The sequence below is a fragment of the Mustelus asterias genome, chromosome 4, assembly GCF_964213995.1.
Source record: "Mustelus asterias chromosome 4, sMusAst1.hap1.1, whole genome shotgun sequence".
In the NCBI taxonomy this organism is placed as follows: Eukaryota; Metazoa; Chordata; class Chondrichthyes; order Carcharhiniformes; family Triakidae; genus Mustelus; species Mustelus asterias.
Window position 1 is genome coordinate 82,665,302 of NC_135804.1, and position 18,024 is coordinate 82,683,325.

General features: G+C 43.1%; 1 protein-coding gene across 1 annotated transcript in view; it reads left to right on the forward strand.

Moving 5' to 3' along the window:
* LOC144493140 (sodium- and chloride-dependent neutral and basic amino acid transporter B(0+)-like) overlaps nucleotides 1-17,614 on the forward strand; it is an 80,528-nt gene extending 62,914 nt beyond the window's left edge. Inside the window, exons 12-16 of the mRNA XM_078212041.1 lie at nucleotides 2,372-2,490; nucleotides 12,862-12,961; nucleotides 14,149-14,258; nucleotides 14,504-14,674; nucleotides 17,495-17,614. Of these exons, the coding sequence (XP_078068167.1) occupies nucleotides 2,372-2,490; nucleotides 12,862-12,961; nucleotides 14,149-14,258; nucleotides 14,504-14,674; nucleotides 17,495-17,614 (620 nt within the window). The remainder of the gene's footprint in view (nucleotides 1-2,371; nucleotides 2,491-12,861; nucleotides 12,962-14,148; nucleotides 14,259-14,503; nucleotides 14,675-17,494) is intronic.
* Nucleotides 17,615-18,024: the final 410 nt, after the last annotated feature.

Sequence of the window (18,024 nt, forward strand, 5' to 3'; positions counted from 1 at the left end):
ATGGAGTGCGGTTACAAGTGGTGTACCTCAGGGATCTGTTTTGGGGCCACTGCTGTTTGTAATATTTATTAATGATCTGGATGAGGGTATAGTTGGGTGGATTAGCAAATTTGCTGATGACACCAAAGTCGGTGGTGTGGTAGACAGTGAGGAAGGGTGTCGTAGTTTGCAGGAAGACTTAGACAGGTTGCAAAGTTGGGCCGAGAGGTGGCGGATGGAGTTTAATGCGGAGAAGTGTGAGGTAATTCACTTTGGTAGGAATAACAGATGTGTTGAGTATAGGGCTAACGGGAGGACTTTGAATAGTGTGGAGGAGCAGAGGGATCTAGGTGTATGTGTGCATAGATCCCTGAAAGTTGGGAATCAAGTAGATAAGGTTGTTAAGAAGGCATATGGTGTCTTGGCGTTTATTGGTAGGGGGATTGAATTTAGGAGTCGTAGCGTTATGTTGCAACTGTACACAACTCTGGTGCGGCCGCACTTGGAGTACTGTGTGCAGTTCTGGTCCCCACATTACAGGAAGGATGTGGAGGCTTTGGAGAGGGTGCAGAGGAGGTTTACCAGGATGTTGCCTGGTATGGAGGGGAGATCCTATGAGGAGAGGCTGAGGGATTTGGGATTGTTTTCGCTGGAAAGGCGGCGGCTAAGAGGGGATCTTATTGAAACATATAAGATGATTAGAGGTTTAGATAGGGTGGATAGTGATAGCCTTTTTCCTCTGATGGAGAAATCCAGCACGAGGGGGCATGGCTTTAAATTGAGGGGGGGTAGTTATAGAACCGATGTCAGGGGTAGGTTCTTTACCCAGAGGGTGGTGAGGGATTGGAATGCCCTGCCAGCATCAGTAGTAAATGCGCCTAGTTTGGGGGCGTTTAAGAGATCCGTAGATAGGTTCATGGACGAAAAGAAATTGGTTTAGGTTGGAGGGTCACAGTTTTTTTTTAACTGGTTGGTGCAACATCGTGGGCCGAAGGGCCTGTTCTGCGCTGTAATGTTCTATGTTCTATGTTCTATGTTCCACACAGACAGTGACCCAAGCTGGGAATCGAACCCAGGTCCCTGGAGCTGTGAAGCAGCAGTGCTAACCACTGTGCTACCGTGCCGCCCCATATCACTTGTTACCAGTTTTCAAGCATTACCCATTGCTCCTGACAGCACTCATTTCCTAATGTAATTGTATACACAATCTTGTGTTGATTTTGACATCCCTTCCCAGCTTTCTTCATACACCCTTTTTGTAGCTTTAACTATCGGTTTTGGTGCCTTTGTATATTCCCCATTCTCCAGGATCATGGCTATTTCTGCATTTTTGAATACTTTTATTTTCTTCTCCCTTGCTTCTTGCATCATCTATGTTTGCTATTTTTGGTACTGTATCATGTGAAATTCTGTTTTCTGACTGAAAATCGCTGGTTTTCTTTTCCTCTACATAGTAACAACTTTGTCCAGTTTATCATTTAGCTCAGGAGTTGGTTAGCTCAGTTGGCTGGATGATGAGTGACACGAACAGCACGGGTTCAGTTCCCATACCGGCTAAGGTTATTCATCAAGGTCCACCTTCTCAACCTTGCTCAGTGCCTGAGATGTGGTGATCTTCAGGTTAAATCATCACCAGTCAGCTCTCCTCATCAAAGCGGAAAGCAGTCTATGGTCATTTGGGACTATGGCAACTTTACCTTTTACTAGTTTGTTGTAGTTGTCATCTCATCCCATTGAAATCAACCTTAACTAAATATAGAATCTTAGGAAACTGTTCCATATTTCTCCCATTCAAGCACAGTATTGGATGCAATCATGTTAGGATCACAAGATTAATTTGTCATCTGCCATTAAATTGTTAACCATATCTTACTCATTAATTATTACCAAATCTAATATGGCTTGCCCCTTATTTGTTTTAGGACATATTGGGCAGAATTATGAAGGCTATCTGTGGGCGGGAAAGCTGCTCGCATTGACATTGGTGACCAGAGGAAAGGCTGCAATGCCCTATACTGATCACATTCTTGAATATTTGGCCTTCTCTCCGCTATGATAAAGCAGTATTAACCTCTCAAAGTAGTACACTGTAAATGGTTTCAAGTCACAGCATGGGAATGGAAGCAATCAAGTTCTCAATTTCCTCCAGTGATATCTACACAATATTATTGATGCGCTCCTGGTGCAAAGACAATTTAAGCACACATATGTTTTGTGCTGATATTCTGCCTCTCAGGGCTGGCAATCTGATTCAATCTCTTCAATAGTTCAGAAAGTGGACTCATAATTAAGGACAATGTCCTCATCAACTCCTGAACTCCATTGGTAGGTTTCATTAGGCTGTATGAATTATTAATTGATCGCTGAACTCATCTAACATTTTTTTCATCAGAAACAATTGTAACAACGTTGCTGGATCAGTTCCCTCATTATCGACGATCAAAACGCATTTTTGTGACATCTGGTGTTTGCTTGACACTTTTCTTCTTCGGCCTTGTATGTGTAACACGGGTATGTTGCCTTTTAATAGTATACATTGTTTCCACGTGTAGTGCTGCTTATAACTCTCTGCAATCTAATATTTCACAGGATTTGGTGATTAAGAAGGATCTTGTGTGTTGGTCCTGTTTTTTCCAACTATTTAGTATTGTGCAGGAATGATGTAGGGTTGACTGACGCTCCCTCTCTGCTGTTACTAAATCCAAAGCCTGGAAACTCACCTTTGATATCATCCTGTGAATCAAACGAGCATAGACCCAGATTTTCACCTTGATGGAGCGCCCCCTAGTCATGACGAAAATGGCAGACGAGCCCAGAAGTTCTGTCTTAGTCGCGGCACTTCCTATCTATGCACTGCCAGGACTGGAATCAGGCTGGGGTTCATGTACGTTCAGTTTAGGGCGGTAGCTACCTCCACGGAGGAGGGATTTTGGTAGGCCAGGAGTATGAAACTGAACGTGAGCTGATTAGACCAGGTAAGAGCTGGTCTGAATTTTTTTATTCATTCATGGGACATAGGCATCACCAGCTGGCCAGCATTTATTGCTCATCCCCGTTGCCTGAGGGCAGTTGAGAGTCAACCAAATTGCTGTGGCTCTGGAGTCATACGAAGGCTAGACCAGATAAGGATGGCAGATTTCCATCCCTTGTTGTAGGTAAAAAATACCTCTGAGACGAGTCTGAGTCAAAATACAGTAAGGCTTTATTCTCACAATCTTGTGGGAGAACCTTACCCCTGAAAGTGGAAAGCCAAAGTTCTCCCTGAACACAAGAAAGTGGGGATATTTATACAGCATAGCTTATAATACTAGTCACGAAGCAAACTCCAGACCAGTCACGAATCAAAAGTACATTTTACAGCCTCTGGTCACGAAGCAAACTCCAAACCAGTCACGAATCAAAAGTACATTTTACAGCCTCTGGTCACGAAGCATGGTGCATCTGGCAGCCTCCGACCATAAACCAGAGTGTATCTGGCATTCTCAGGTCACAAAGCAGTCTTCGGTTTCCTGCTCTTCCGCGGCTTTCCTTTGAAGTTACCAGCGCAATTGCAGCTGTTCCAGCGGGGAATCTTCCTGTCAAACAGCCGTATCGCACTCCACATCTTGTAGCTGCTCTCTTTATATTTGACTGTCTATTGTTATAAGAATAAAAGTTAAAGAATGAATAACTTGTACTGATGTCAGAAGCAGTATAAACCTGGGGAGATTAGCCACAATGAAGGGTTATGTTTGTGATACATTCTAGGTACAAAATACATTAACCCTTTAGGTACAAAATACATTGAGTACAAAAAACATTAACCCTTTCCCTTCTTCAATCCCCCCCTTTTGGTCGGGGCCAGGTCCAAGCATGGCCCCATGACCAATTCAGAGCCAAATGTTACCAATATATATGGGCCTACCTCCTTCATCAGGAAGTCTGCCCCTTCGGCCTGTACACTTGCAACTCGGCATAATTTGGGCTGTTACTGTATTACAATAAGTGTTCAATAATGTCATACAAATACAACAAGCAATAACAATGACAATTAATACAATCAACCCATGCATCAGGTATTATCCCCACGACCCGAACCATTGCCCCAGCCATCCCGGAGGGTTATAATTATGATATTGGCTCCCTTCATCCCGTATTGTCTTCAATACTTGTTTGATATGATCTTCCAAACGAGTTATAATTTCCGAATCATCTGGGATATGCGGGCAGCATTCGGATTCAATTATAGCGCATGTTCCTCCCTGGAAAGCCAACACATAATCAAGTGTCAATCGGTTCTCTAAAGCAACAGTCCGGATAGCTACAACCTCGGCTGATACTTCAGAGAAGACTGTGCTCATCTCCTCGAACCCGTATCTAGTTTCATTTGCAATTCTCTCTAAGGTCGAGGCCATATGTATAAGTTCCTGAGCTGCTTTTGCTGTCCCATGAAGTGGGAAGGCTATCATAAAGAACCGTTCTGTCTCACTAATGGTGAATATAGGGTACCACGTTTGCTAAATAACACGATCCTGCCCAATCCCAGGGAAGCCATGGGTAGACATTGTTTCCACAGACAAAATAGGTACCATTATATGCAGTCATGCTGCTCATTTAAGTAGAGGAGAGGTTGACCAGGACACCAGCAGTGGGGCAATGGATTGTAATCTGTTGCACCAAAGCCCAGGCACCACTGGTGACATTAACCTGCTGGGTACAGTAACTATGGCCAACAAGCATGGTTCCATTTCTTACCAAGCAGATAGATCCCCTTTTGTTGGTTTTTCACAACATGCCTGATGGGGTTTTAAATGTCACTTTCCTTGTCCCGTCTTGGGTTCCATTCTGATTCAAAATCCCCTCTACCATTCCCGGAGTTGACAAAGGGATAGGGAATGAAGGACTTTACCCCCTTTCCTCCGTGCATGGGAATATGTAAGCAGACCCAGCACTTGCTCAAATTTGATTGTAATGCATACAAGTGAGACATATACATGAAAGTGTTCACGTGATGGGGTCTGATTTTAGAGGATGGGTACAATGATCGCTTGGATCGGCCAAATCTCGTGTTGATGTACTCATCCTCCCGAGCCCTCTGCTGTTGCCGGGTACAGGTCCATCCCGGTCCCTCAGCTAAACACCGAAAATTCCAGTTACATCAAGTTACATTGCATGGGAGACCCTAATCACCTTGCCCCTCCAACAGAGTTGGCAACATGGCATGGTTAAGGAATCCCGAGCAACGGTGCCTACGGGTTACCTCCCAGGGACTATTCCATGTGTCAGAAGGTTACAATAGACAGAGCCATTGTTACAGAGATGCTTGCGATGCTCTGTCCCCAAATCTACACAATTCCACCTATACTTTCCCTCTGTGACTAGCAGGGCAAGGGTCGTGAGAAGCAGCAAGAAAATCATCCTATCACTTAACTAATAACCCGCATGATCGTTATACAATGGACCAAAGACTATACCGCCTGCGCGCAACTTCCCGCGAACCCATTCAGCTTGCTTGGAGGTCAACCGTCTCACATATCTGTGAATTAAGCACACTACACAATTTTAACTTCATAGGGGCCCTTCATTTCGGGGCGAACCCAGGTTTGTCAGGTAGTGCTTTTACTAGGACGCAACTTCCCGCCCGTCAGGGAGTATTTCAAGCTCTCTCTCCGTGCCTCTTTGTTCCTAATTGTCTTTTACCAAGTTGTGCATCCCCTTTAGTTGAGTGCTTAGTTCCAAAACATATCTCCTGATTTTAACCTTTTCATGAAATGACATCATCGCCCGTCCTGTCATTAATTCATAAGGTGTTAATCCGGTTGTCCGGTTTGTGGTAATGCTTAGCCTCATCAGTATAGTGGGCAATACCTCTGTCCACATTTTCCCGATGTCTGTATGGCTTTAGCTAGTACATAATACAGTTAACGACACATTCCCCCTTCCATAGAAAGCTTAGTGTGAATTCAATAACACTTTACATTGGCTTTTTGGCTGCAGTTGGACATCCATTCATTTGTATATAATCTCATCAAAAGACATCGCCTTCCTCATTAAATCACATGCCATACAGCTCTGATCTTTATATGATGTACTCTTACATTATATCTAATTTGATCATTTATATGGCGAGGAAAACAGGAAGCTCCTACAGAATTATGTTTTATCAATACACAACATATAATATATAACTATATTATACAAAATTGGTGAAGGCTTTTCAGGATTTGATTTTATTCTCTGGTCTATATGGCAGTGCTATACTGTATAATAAAAATAATCAAGCGGCAGTTGTATCATACCACTTTACACATCAAAACCGTAATATCCAAACCCTTTTAATTCAAGCCGTTTCCATTTTTAAACTGAGCTCCAGATCAAAACCCCCGCACTCAAGGAAAACAACAGGCGCCACATCAAAACCAAAGTAGGTACAATATATACTAGTTAGTTAATCAGAAACGTTTAGGTTTGATTTTAACTGGCTAGATTTTAAGCTTGGCAGTGCTTTATATTTAGCAAACTTTGAACGATAGATAGCACATAAAATTCCAACGGCAGTACATAATTTTAACCAGTTTACAGAATATTAAACTATTAGACGGTTGTAAGGACAACTTGCATTGGCAACTGAGATTTTAATTGATTAATTTCCTGCTGGAACTTGGAATAAGCAGAATTACGATTCATTTCACGAACTTAAAATATTTTAAACTGACTCATAGACAGTACATTTACCTCATTCTTTTGTTCTTGCTTTTCTACTTTTCCATAAAATTACTTATTTTCTTCTCCCAATTTCTCAACTTACTCTCTCATAATCTTCACTTTGAGACAAAGGAGAGAGCACATGGTTCCCTCAAAGGTTTAAATCCTTTCTTAACAAAATTCAAACACAGGTTTATTCAAAATTCAAATTGGCTATTCCAAACTTCAATTTATGTACTTCAATTTTGAAATTTCAATCTACCTTCCAATTTTTATTTAAACGCTGTATCAAACCCACTATTGTAAAATCACAACTAGGGGAAGAACATCAAAAGATCAAAGGAAACAACTTTGTTAAACAGACACACATGGAAGCTTCCAACATTCATTTCACAGCATTTCCTCTTCCATTCAAACTTAACATCTTAAATTGGGATGAAAGTAAAAGATTCAAAAAAATACAGAAAGTTGATTAAGACAGTCGCTTTTATTCTTCTTTCTTCCAAACTGAAATTAAACTCAAAACAGAAGTAAATTCAAGAAATCTTATCACTTTAATCTTTAACAGTTTTAACACTTCCCCAGCTCCCCTGAGGCTAAACCAAGGTACAAAGCATTGCATTTATTACCCGTAATAAACACGCCACAGAATAAACAGACTACAACAACTCCTGCTCTCAATCTAAGACAACAACAACCACCTACATTCGACTAGCAACCAGATCACACAAACACACTGAAATACAAAAACTAAGATTTCTCCTACCCACCTCCAGGTATGCCACTAGCCCACTCTACCAACTCATGGTAATCCTGGGACATAATCACTCCCATTTTTAGGATGTTTTGGTGAACACTAGAGAGTTCATCCTTAAAAGCCTGGATGAACGCTCGATCTCCACGACCTGGGTTTCCTTGTCCTGAGCACTCCTGATATACCTGGAACAGCCGTTCCCCATATTCAGAAGCTCCTTCCCCTTTTAACTGTTTTGTTGTGGTTATTCTGCTCCAGTTAGTAGGAGCATTCCCTACCACTCTCTGACTTTCAACCTTAAACTGGGCAAAGGGTGTCGGGCATCTATTTCTGATGTTAGGGCAACTACATGTGTCCACCGTCCCCCACTATAATCCTGTGCTGGAGGAGCGGCGGGTCCACCTGCTACCTGCCTCCACTTACCCGCTGGACAGGCTGCCCTTACCAGCTGGTGTACGTCTCTCAGGTGTAATAAGTGTCCTACCCAGATTGTGTCTAATTCTTCCCAGAATATAGTGTTTGTGCTTCTAGGTTGCAATTTACCCAGGGAAGCCATTATCTGCTGCCTCTCACCTGGGATGAAGGGTTCATAATTTACTTTTGGCTGCGCATCTGTTCCCCCTTGGGTTACTGGCGCTAAGTTATGTTCTAGCGCTCCCCACTCCTCTGGAAGAGCGGTCAGCCCCTGTTGTGTGGACTCATAAGGAGGTAGAGGAACGGTTTCCCCTCTCCATTGCTTCTCTTCTAATACTTGGTTTTGTTTCTCCAGTTCCCTTACTCTGGATTCTAACTCCCTAATCCTTTCTTTATCCTCACTCCACTTCTTAGTAGAGGCGACTATTTGCTCAATTAGTCCAGTCAACTGATGTATTAACAATACTCCTATTTTCTTTGTCTTGTTTCTCATTTCTAGTTCTCTATTGCATACTCCCAACAATTTGGTTTTTGCTTTGTCGTCAGTCCATTTCTTACCCGAGACTGAGACTTGTTCAATTAATCCGGCCAATTGGTGAACTAAGAGAACTCCAATTTTCTTAGTTCTGTCTTTCTTTTCTTTTTCCAACCATTTTCGTTGTTGGTCTAGTAGGTGGGATGAATTCCTCCCCCCTTTTATCATCTGTTTAATGAGCCTGTCCTTCTTAGTCATATATTCGTCTTTCAGGGATTCCGGGGGTCCCCACTGTCTTTGTGATCCCGCCATAATACAGGTAAGTTTTATACTCTCCACCTGGAGTCTTCTATTCTCCTTTCTCACTCTCCCACTCCTAGGCTGCTCTTATCGGAGTCCGGTGTTACCTGTCAGGGGTGATCAAATCCCTCCGTACCACCGCTTACACTATTACACCATTAAGCCGGCTTCTACTCCGGTGATCACTCAGTCTCTCTCTCACGTCTGAACATCACACCTCAGGCAACTTTTCTCCAGTCTTTATACCCATTTCAAAATCCTGGCCTCAGTGTGGGGGATTTCCCCTCTTAACATTCGGTCTAAGGCTGAGTACAAAAGACAAATGCTTCCTTGTCCGTATACGTTCAGTTCAGACGTCTTTCACTCTCACACTCTCTCATCACATATGAATCTGTCCCTCTGTAGTTTGACTCGCCCTATTAGGTTCAGAATTCTATTCCAGTGCCCAGGTTGTGGCCATTTAACCCGAGCCCGCAAACAGATTCCCGGGTTTCGGCACCAATTGTTGTAGGTAAAAAAATACCTCTGAGACTAGGCTGAGTCAAAATACAGTAAGGCTTTATTCTCACAAGCTTGTGGGAGAACCTGACCCCTGAAAGCGGAAAGCCAAAGTTCTCCCTGAACACAAGAAAGTGGGGATATTTATACAGCATAGCTTATAATACTAGTCACGAAGCAAACTCCAGACTAGTCACAAATCAAAAGTACATTTTACAGCCTCTGGTCACGAAGCATGGTGCATCTGGCAGCCTCTGACCATAAACCAGAGTGTATCTGGCATTCTCAGGTCACAAAGCAGTCTTCGGTTTCCTGCTCTTCCGCGGCTTTCCTTTGAAGTTACCGGCGCAATTGCAGCTGTCCCAGCAGGGAGTCTTCCTGTCAAACGGCCGTATCGCACTCCACATCTTGTAGCTGCTCTCTTTGTTCAAATCACACATAAGCTTGTAGAAAAGGTAAGACTTTACAAACAACATTTATATTTGACTGTCTATCGTTATAAGAATAAAAGTTAAAGAATGAATAACTTGTATTGATGTCAGAAGCAGTATAAACCTGGGGAGATTAGCCACAATGAAGCGTTATGTTTGTGATACATTCTAGGTACAAAATCCATTAACCCTTTAGGTACAAAATACATTGAGTACAAAAAACATTAACCCTTTCCCTTCTTCACCCTAAAGCTCATTAATGAACCAGGTGGATATTTCTGACAACCAACAATTGTTTCATGGTCATCAGCAGACTCTTAATTCCAGATATTTTTTATTAAATTCAAATTCCATCATCTGCCATGGCGAGATTTGAACCTCGGTCCCCAGAACAGTAGTTGAGTTTCTGGATTAATAGTCTAGCAACAATACCACTAGGCCAAGCCTCCCCTGAATTGACTTGATGGATTCATTTGGATAGCAGGATTGGATAGCAGGATTTAGCAGGACAGCATGGATATGATCTCGGATCCCTTTCGGAAAATGTTTGCACCCTTTTCGATTGTTGAAAGTAAACATGATTGTGCATAATTCACTGGAGCTGTCAAAAAACTGTCAAACTTTAAAAGAACTGTGAAAGCTATCAAAAAACTGTTAAGGCTATCAAAAAACAGGCAAAACTCATTGGAACTGTCAAAGTTGTCAATGGATTTAACTCTGTTGGGTTTCAAATTAAAGAAAAAACAGGTTGGCTGAAAACATAATCAGTGTTTGATATTTCATTATGTCTGTCAGCATAAATCTGAGGGTTATCATCATAGGATTTGCTGCATGACTTATTTTACCACCTATCATTATCATCATGGGATGCCACTTAAGTGAGCAATGTGATTGACAGCTCAGAGTGGCTAAAGAATAGTTTGTTTTCAAAAGCGATTAGTTAAAGGAATTTCAATATATTGATCTTTTTTAAATCAATGAGCACATTTTTGTAATAGTAATGTTATCACAGACACAATTTTATTTTTTGTCAGCCTGGCTCCTGAGCCTTGTCTGTGATAGATAACAGATGAGCTGGCATGGAAGGGGTAAGCCAATGTGTGATAGGCATTTGGCATGATGGGCACTAAATTCACATGGAGCTATATTCGGCCTAGGGATGGGAGAGCATAGAGGGTATAAGGAGGCCATGAAGGGTGAAATGAAGGGCATGGGTTGGTGTAGGGGGTATGGGAGATCTTTGGAGGTGTGTTGAGAGACCGAGGTTGGCAGAGTGAATATGAGGGGCCATGGGGGTGGTGGAGCATACGATGGTATGGGGTTTGAAATGGATGGAGGAATGGGGTGTATATGGGATGGGGTGAGGGCTGTTTTTTGTTTTAATCTTTTTTTATTCAGCTAAGTGCCAGAGCAGAAAATTAGGCCTCCCAGTCAACCCACATCTACACCTGGCAGCCTTCTCACTCGTTCTTCAGAATGTGTGAGAAACATTTTCTGTTTAGCATTGCCTACCTAGATAAGTTTGTCTCCTAAGTTTTCAATTCCCTCATTTAAAAACAGTCAGAGCTAAGTCAGAGGGTAATAGTTCAAACTGAAACTGAGAGCACATAGTTTAATGCTGAGTGCAGTAGCTGAGGACTGTTGCATTGTCATGGCTGTTGTTCTTGCAGGAGATAAACCAAGACCTTGTCTACCTTCTTGGATGGAAGTTGAAAATTCCTTGAAAGCCTTTCTTGAATTTTCCTGCAACACCACCACTAAACATTCATTTTATTGCTCAGTGTGGAATTTTGCTGCCTTGAAAGTCCTGCTAGATTTTCTCTCTTAAACATGGTAACAGCACAAAGTAAATTATTAGCACCAATTTCAAAACGCTGGATAGATTTGTTGATGTGGATCAGAGCCAATATATTGGTGACTACCAAAAATCATAACTGCCAATATTGATAATTTCTGTTATTTTTAATAACAACTTTTGTCCTGGTGGAATGAAGGACCTTGTCTAGAAGCTGATGCAAATAATCTCACTTGGTGATGGACATGGGTTTAGATAATTAAAACAAACAAATCAAAAGGTTATTTTTGCATTATAAATGTGAAGAGATGCACAGCACATCACTTATTTGGAACTGCAGAAATGGACAGTACTGGGTTTGACAGAATTGGCTGAATTTTGTTCTGGGGTCCAGACTCTGCATTCCTTAGCCACCTGACATCCAACCCAATTTTTAATGAGCAGACCAATTAATTGCCAGTGTGTGCTCATCATTCAATTTAGGATGGTGGGCAGGGTTCCTGAGGTTGGGGAGGGGGGAGGGCAGGTCAATAAGAGATCCAATGGCACAGGAAGATCAGCAGCCACGGGTTCAGAGGTGGTTCCAATTATGTAGATAGGAATGAGAGAATGCCCCTCAAAATGGGTGTGCCCTTTGAAGATGTTTTATACATTTTTAAATTCAAAAAGGCCACAACTGACTGGCTGTCATTGTGGAGAGATATCACTGCAACTGGACATCCAGCAGCTGAGGCTGCTAATCTATGGTAATGTTGAGTGAATGGTGGTGTTTTCTAGCAGAATGTAGTGCTGCCAAAGTCACAGCATTCTGCTGCCAGGAGGCTGCCTCCATTTCTTGGCCTTGTTTCATCCTCAATGGGTGGCCTACGTGACAACTAGAAAGTTCTGCAGATTTGCCTTTAGACCCTTTAATTGGCCCAATAGATTACTCTCTGCTTGCACAGTTAGCTATCACCACCTCCCAATTTACGGGCGGCACAGTGGTTAGCACTGCTGCCTTACAGCGCCAGGGATTCTGGCCTTGGGTGACTGTGTGGAGTTTGCACATTCTCCCCGTGTCTGTGTGGGTTTCCTCCGGGTGCTCTGGTTTCCTCCCACAGTCCAAATATGTGCGGGTTAGGTTGATTGGCCATAATAAATTGCCCCTTAATGTCAGGGGGATTGAGAGGGTAAATATGTAGGATTACTGGGATAGGAAAGGCCCTGGGTGGGATTGCTGTCGGTGCAAGCTCGATGGGCCAAATGGTCTCCTTCTGCACTGTATTCTATGATTCTATGATCTTGCCTGAATGAAAATGGCCCAGGACCAACACGCCAGCTAGTGGCAGGAAATGACAAGTCTGCCTGCCTCCTGCCCCTCCCCCTCATGCAAATAATAATTTTATCCAATGTCTCTAAAGCTGTATAATTTTAGGCTGGGTGGTTATGGGCTGAGAAAAGTGTTGCTTTTTCTTGTCCAGAGAAATCTTATTTTGAAGAGTTTTACAGCTTTCTCTTACAGGCTTCTTTCTAATATTTCACTTCTTTTCAGGCTGGGATTTACTGGATCAATTTAATTGACCATTTCACTGCTGGATGGGGACTTCTTGTCACTGCTGTCATGGAACTCATTGGTCTAAGTTGGATGTATGGTACGTGCGGTAGGAAAAGCACTGAAGCAAAATTAATTAGTTAAAAATTTCATTGGGTCTTCGTCTGTTCAAAAGAAACAGGACAAATTAATAGGGTACAATGATATAGACTTCATCTTCAAAGTTGACTGAAAATTAAGGTGCTGTCATTAGTTGTCAAATCCTTCCCCATTTAGATCCAAAATTATGAGGTAGAGAATGTCTTCTGCATTCTTCAACCAAAAGTACCCCTTTGTTTGTTGGCATGCAATTGGCTGTTGTTAGGGTAAAATTTGCTGTAGCCATTTTCTGACTAATTGATGGTTGGGATGTTGTTTTAAATCTGAGTTGTATAACTTTACCACTTGACATGGTCAGTTACCAATTTCTTCCAATCTTCAAGGTAAGTGAAACAACAGCTCGGGTACTACTTCAGAGCACTCCTGATATTTGTGGAATCCATTTTCTATTCTTCTGCACAGGATAGAACACTCACTTTGATTGTACACCCTCCCCCATTCTGATAACGGATCCATGTCCATCTCAGCATAGATCTGAAATATCAGCCTTTCCTAGAGTGACTTCTTCAGGATTTGTGTAAATATTTTGCTTTCAAAGATAATCAGATTAGTGACAGGGGCCGTAACTTTACTGCCCCACCTGCCACGAGAGTTGGAGCGGGCAAGGGGCAGAACATAGAAAGGTCTGTCGACCTCGGGCTCGATTTTACGGTTTTGGGACCAGCGAGGCCATACTCAACCTGTTTGAAATCCTGAATGATTCCTTCTCTGCTTTAACTTGTTCATTAGTGAAACGTGAATCTCAATAGAACTAGGGGACACCATTTAAAAATAGGGCTTTGCCACTCAAGACTGAAATGAGGAGAATTTATTTTTCCTCAGTGGGTCATTAGTCTTTGGAACTTTCTTCCTCAGAGCGGTGATGGCAGGGTTAGTTGAATATTTTTTAAGGCAGAGGTAGATCGATTCTTCACTGACAAGGGAGTCAAAGGATTTTGGTGTTAGGCAAGAGTGTGGAGTTGAGGCCACAATCAGATCAACCATAATCTTGTAGAGTGGCTGAGCAGGCATCAAGGGGCTGAATGGCTTATATCAATTCCTGATTCATATGCTCATACATTCTACAGACCTGCTGCCTAAAGATAGGATAAACCAAGTGATTGTGTCTTTCTGCTTTCTTGTTCATAGGGACAAACAGATTCATCAAGGACATAGAGATGATGATTGGGGAAAAGAATTGGCTCTTCTGGTTGTGGTGGAGAGCGTGTTGGCTTATTATCTCCCCAGTTTTGCTGCTGGTAAGGAGATATTACTGTTGGAACCCTCTGACCACACTCACGGCCGGGTTACTTTGCTGCCACTGCAGTGAATGGAGTTTTGGCAGAGCACCAAGTTCTCTGTTTTCGCTGGCAGTGGGGGCAGGACAGACGAGACTGGAGAATACTGTCTTACATCTTCTAAACTGATTTAAACTGAAAATAATCAAGCTGCAGATCGTCTCTCATCTGTTTCTGATCTAATTTTATATAATTATTTCATTTAGGTAATCTTAATCTGGTCCTTAGCAACGTTTGGATCTCCAACATATGGACCTGATGAGTACCCTGTCTGGGCAACAGCACTTGGCTGGTTTATGATCATCTTCTGTATTATATGGATCCCCATTATAGCCATCATGAAAATTGTCCAGGCTAAGGGTTCCAACTTGTGGCAGGTAAGAAAACACTTTTGAGGTGCTGACGTCCATGTGGCATTGTGGTTTGTGGAAAATAAGCCTGAAAAAATTGTGCCTTAGTTACAATTTCTAAAGAACATCTTCTAACATTCTCTCACTTATTCACTCACATGCACTCTACTTTTTAGTAAGATTTGCCAGAACACCAAATGGAATAGATCCATGAGATTTTTACTTTCATGTGTGAGGGGACACAGGTGTTCAGTTTGATGCCCCATCAAAAGAACAGCAGTTTTGACAATGCCATAATTGTTTAATATTGTACTGAATTGCAAGCTTGGTGTATACTAAAGTCTATAGACTGAGGCTTCAACTGATAACACTGCCATTGAGTCATGGCTGTTAGTTACATGGGTACAGCATATTGCCACTAAGACATTCAGCGCATTAAACATAGTTCATATTCAATAATTTCTGAAAGCATTTAAATGCATGGACCAGCCCCAATCCAAAACATTTTAAATGTGATTAATAGACTTGAAGCTGTGACCACAAGCAGTTGCAGGCAACTTCAAAAGCAGCTAAATGCTTTTCAGTTCCTCTTTAGTATAAACATTGCAGTTAGGAACAATTGGGGAGTAGGGATGGGGTGGGCGAGGGTACTTGAGATGCATTCAACCTTGAAGGAAAGGATGGACAAACAAAGCTGACTTCATGCTGTCTAAAAACCATTAAGCTGTCAATCAAAAGAGAGTTAAAAGGAGTGGACTGCAATTGAATAGAAACAAGGTGGGGGGGGCATCTTACCAAAAAATTTGAAGTCCCAAATGAGCATGAAAACAGGAGAGTTTCATATCTGCTTTTTTTGGCAAGGTCATAAGAAAGAATCTTATGCCATTCTGTTCAAAAAATAATGCTAAATCTGTTTCCCACCATTAAAGGGAGGAGACGGGGTCTAAACTCGCCAGAAAGCTGGCAGCTGACAGTAGTGGGCACAATCACACATGCGCAGATCTCCCTGTTCTGTGCAATAGCACAAAGAGATCTGTCAGTCACCTTCCCCCCCGTATATCATCCGTCCCCGTACCCCCCCCCCCCCCCCCCCCCGCAATCAATGGCCTCCACGCTGATCAGCCTCCCTGCACCCCGGCGATGGCTGGTCTCCGTGGTCAATTGTTCCCCGCTCACCCACCGGCTGATTGATCGCACCTCCCCTGCCCCCACCGGTCCGCCCCAGTCAATCGCCACCCCTCTGGTCGATCCCAGTTGCAGAATGTGCAGTTCCACCTACATCCCCTTATGCCCTGCCCCCATACAGGCCTTGCTCCCTTGGCACTGCCCAGTGCCCAATGAGCAATGCCAGTGTGCCACACTGGCAGTGTCAGGGTGCCCAGTGGGCAATACCAGGTTGCCAGGCTTGCATTGCTAGGATGACACTACCAAGGGACACTGCCCCCCTGTCCCCAACCTCCCTACGGGTCTCAATGGCATCCGGTCCTGTTGGCGAGGCCATCATGACAAATCTCCATTGACAGGAACCATATGTCATCCTCGTCAGCGAGTACCTTCACTAGCAAGGCTGCTCAGGCAATAATATTTAAATCACAATTTAAATATTATAATCAGCGTCATGCCCTTTTTGGGCGTGAGGCTGATCTTGCTGAATATCCGAGCCCATTAAGATTGCGATAGATGAGAAACCAGGTGCAAACCCAATTTTTCACCTGTCTCTCGTTCTTACTGGCTCGCCCCACCCATCAACTGGTGGGACGAGAAGGTAAGATCACCCCCAAGGCTTTTCAAAGGGTTTAAAGAGATTTCTGAGGCTTTTAGCATCTTACGAAGAATATGTTAAAAGAATGTGTCTCAATGAGCAGCTGTGGAGAAGGGAATTCCCACCCCAATGAAAGTAACTGACTTCTGTCAGTCAGAGGACTTGAAAGGGGCCTTCTCACATCTAAAGTTTCTGAAAGAAAGGAGAATCCCTTCTGCTGAATGGAGTGTTGCTGGGACTTGGAAGCCAGGTGCCCAGGGGACATGGAGATTAAAGTGACAACACACTTCAAAGTTTTCACAGTCCACAGATCGGAATGAAGACTTTGATCAGAGGGATGCCTAAAATTACCATGCCAAGAGTGATCTTCAGGTTTTCCAGGGCTGGAAAGAGTAGTCCAGCCACAAAATATCCATCCTGGGAGAGAATGCTGAGGTTAAACCCGGCACCGAGCCCCAATCCCACCCTCTGCAGCTTGACAGGTATTGGAGGGGTACATTAGCAATAGATTTACCTCTTTGACTCCCTCTCCTCCCCCGCCCCCCCCCCCCCCCCCTTCCGCTCCACCACCCCCAGGGTCCAATGCACCAGGTATCACTGCGAGTGTGTCAGTGCCAGAGTGCTAGGGGGCAGTGCAATATTGGCACATCAGAGGAGGGTCTGAGGGAGTGGCTGAAGCTCTAAGGGGGGAGGAACTGAGGGGGATTCAGGTAATCTCATGCCTGCGTGGTGTGGAGAAGGAGGGTGACTCATTCCTTAAGTGGCAGGGGAGGATGCCCCTCTTTGTGGTGCCTCCTTGGTCAGTGGGGAGGTCATCATGTTGGCTGTGGAGGGGAGGGGGCCTCACTTTGAGCATGGAGATCAGAGCATATATTTAAATGGTTCAAGTGGGTGAATCCTAACTCACAGCTGCTGCCAGCGACAAACTCTCTCATTTTTTCACTAGCGGGAGCACTTAGAGTACAAATGGGTAAATCATGCCCGGTATCAGTCTGATTTGAATCAAGGTTGTTTTTCTAGATCAGCATTAATGATGGCTAGAAATAAACCAGAAATTGTTAGTAACGTAAATTTTCTTTTCACAGAAAATTGTTGCAGCCTCCAAGCCAACTGCAGATTGGGGCCCATACCTGAAACAACACAGAGGAGGAAGATATAACACCGATTCTACACAAGCTTTTATCCCCGAAATGGAAAAACTTTAGGGGACATTTTTCAGTTCAACTTCAAAGTCAAAGAATTTTAAGAAATAGTATGTTGTTTTAAAATAACTGGAAATGTTTGAGCATATCTTTCAAAACACAGGTTTAATTTAAAATTGCATAATTGCTCTGCTTTGCCAGCATGGATCATTTATCAGGAATTGAGGCATGTATTCCAATGGCAGTCATGTGGAGCAACTTGGCTGAATTCCCATTGTGCACTCCCAATCAGCAAGGCTCTATGCTGGGAGCATACATTCATAAAAAATATCCCTTTTAAGTTTTACTCTTGTGAATATTTTGTCTGCATAGAACTTAAGGGGGAATGGGGAAATTTAAAGACTATGGTCCTGATATTACCTTACAGACGTGATCGGTGTGGGTTTGGGATGTATGGTGCAGGGGGTAGTAGT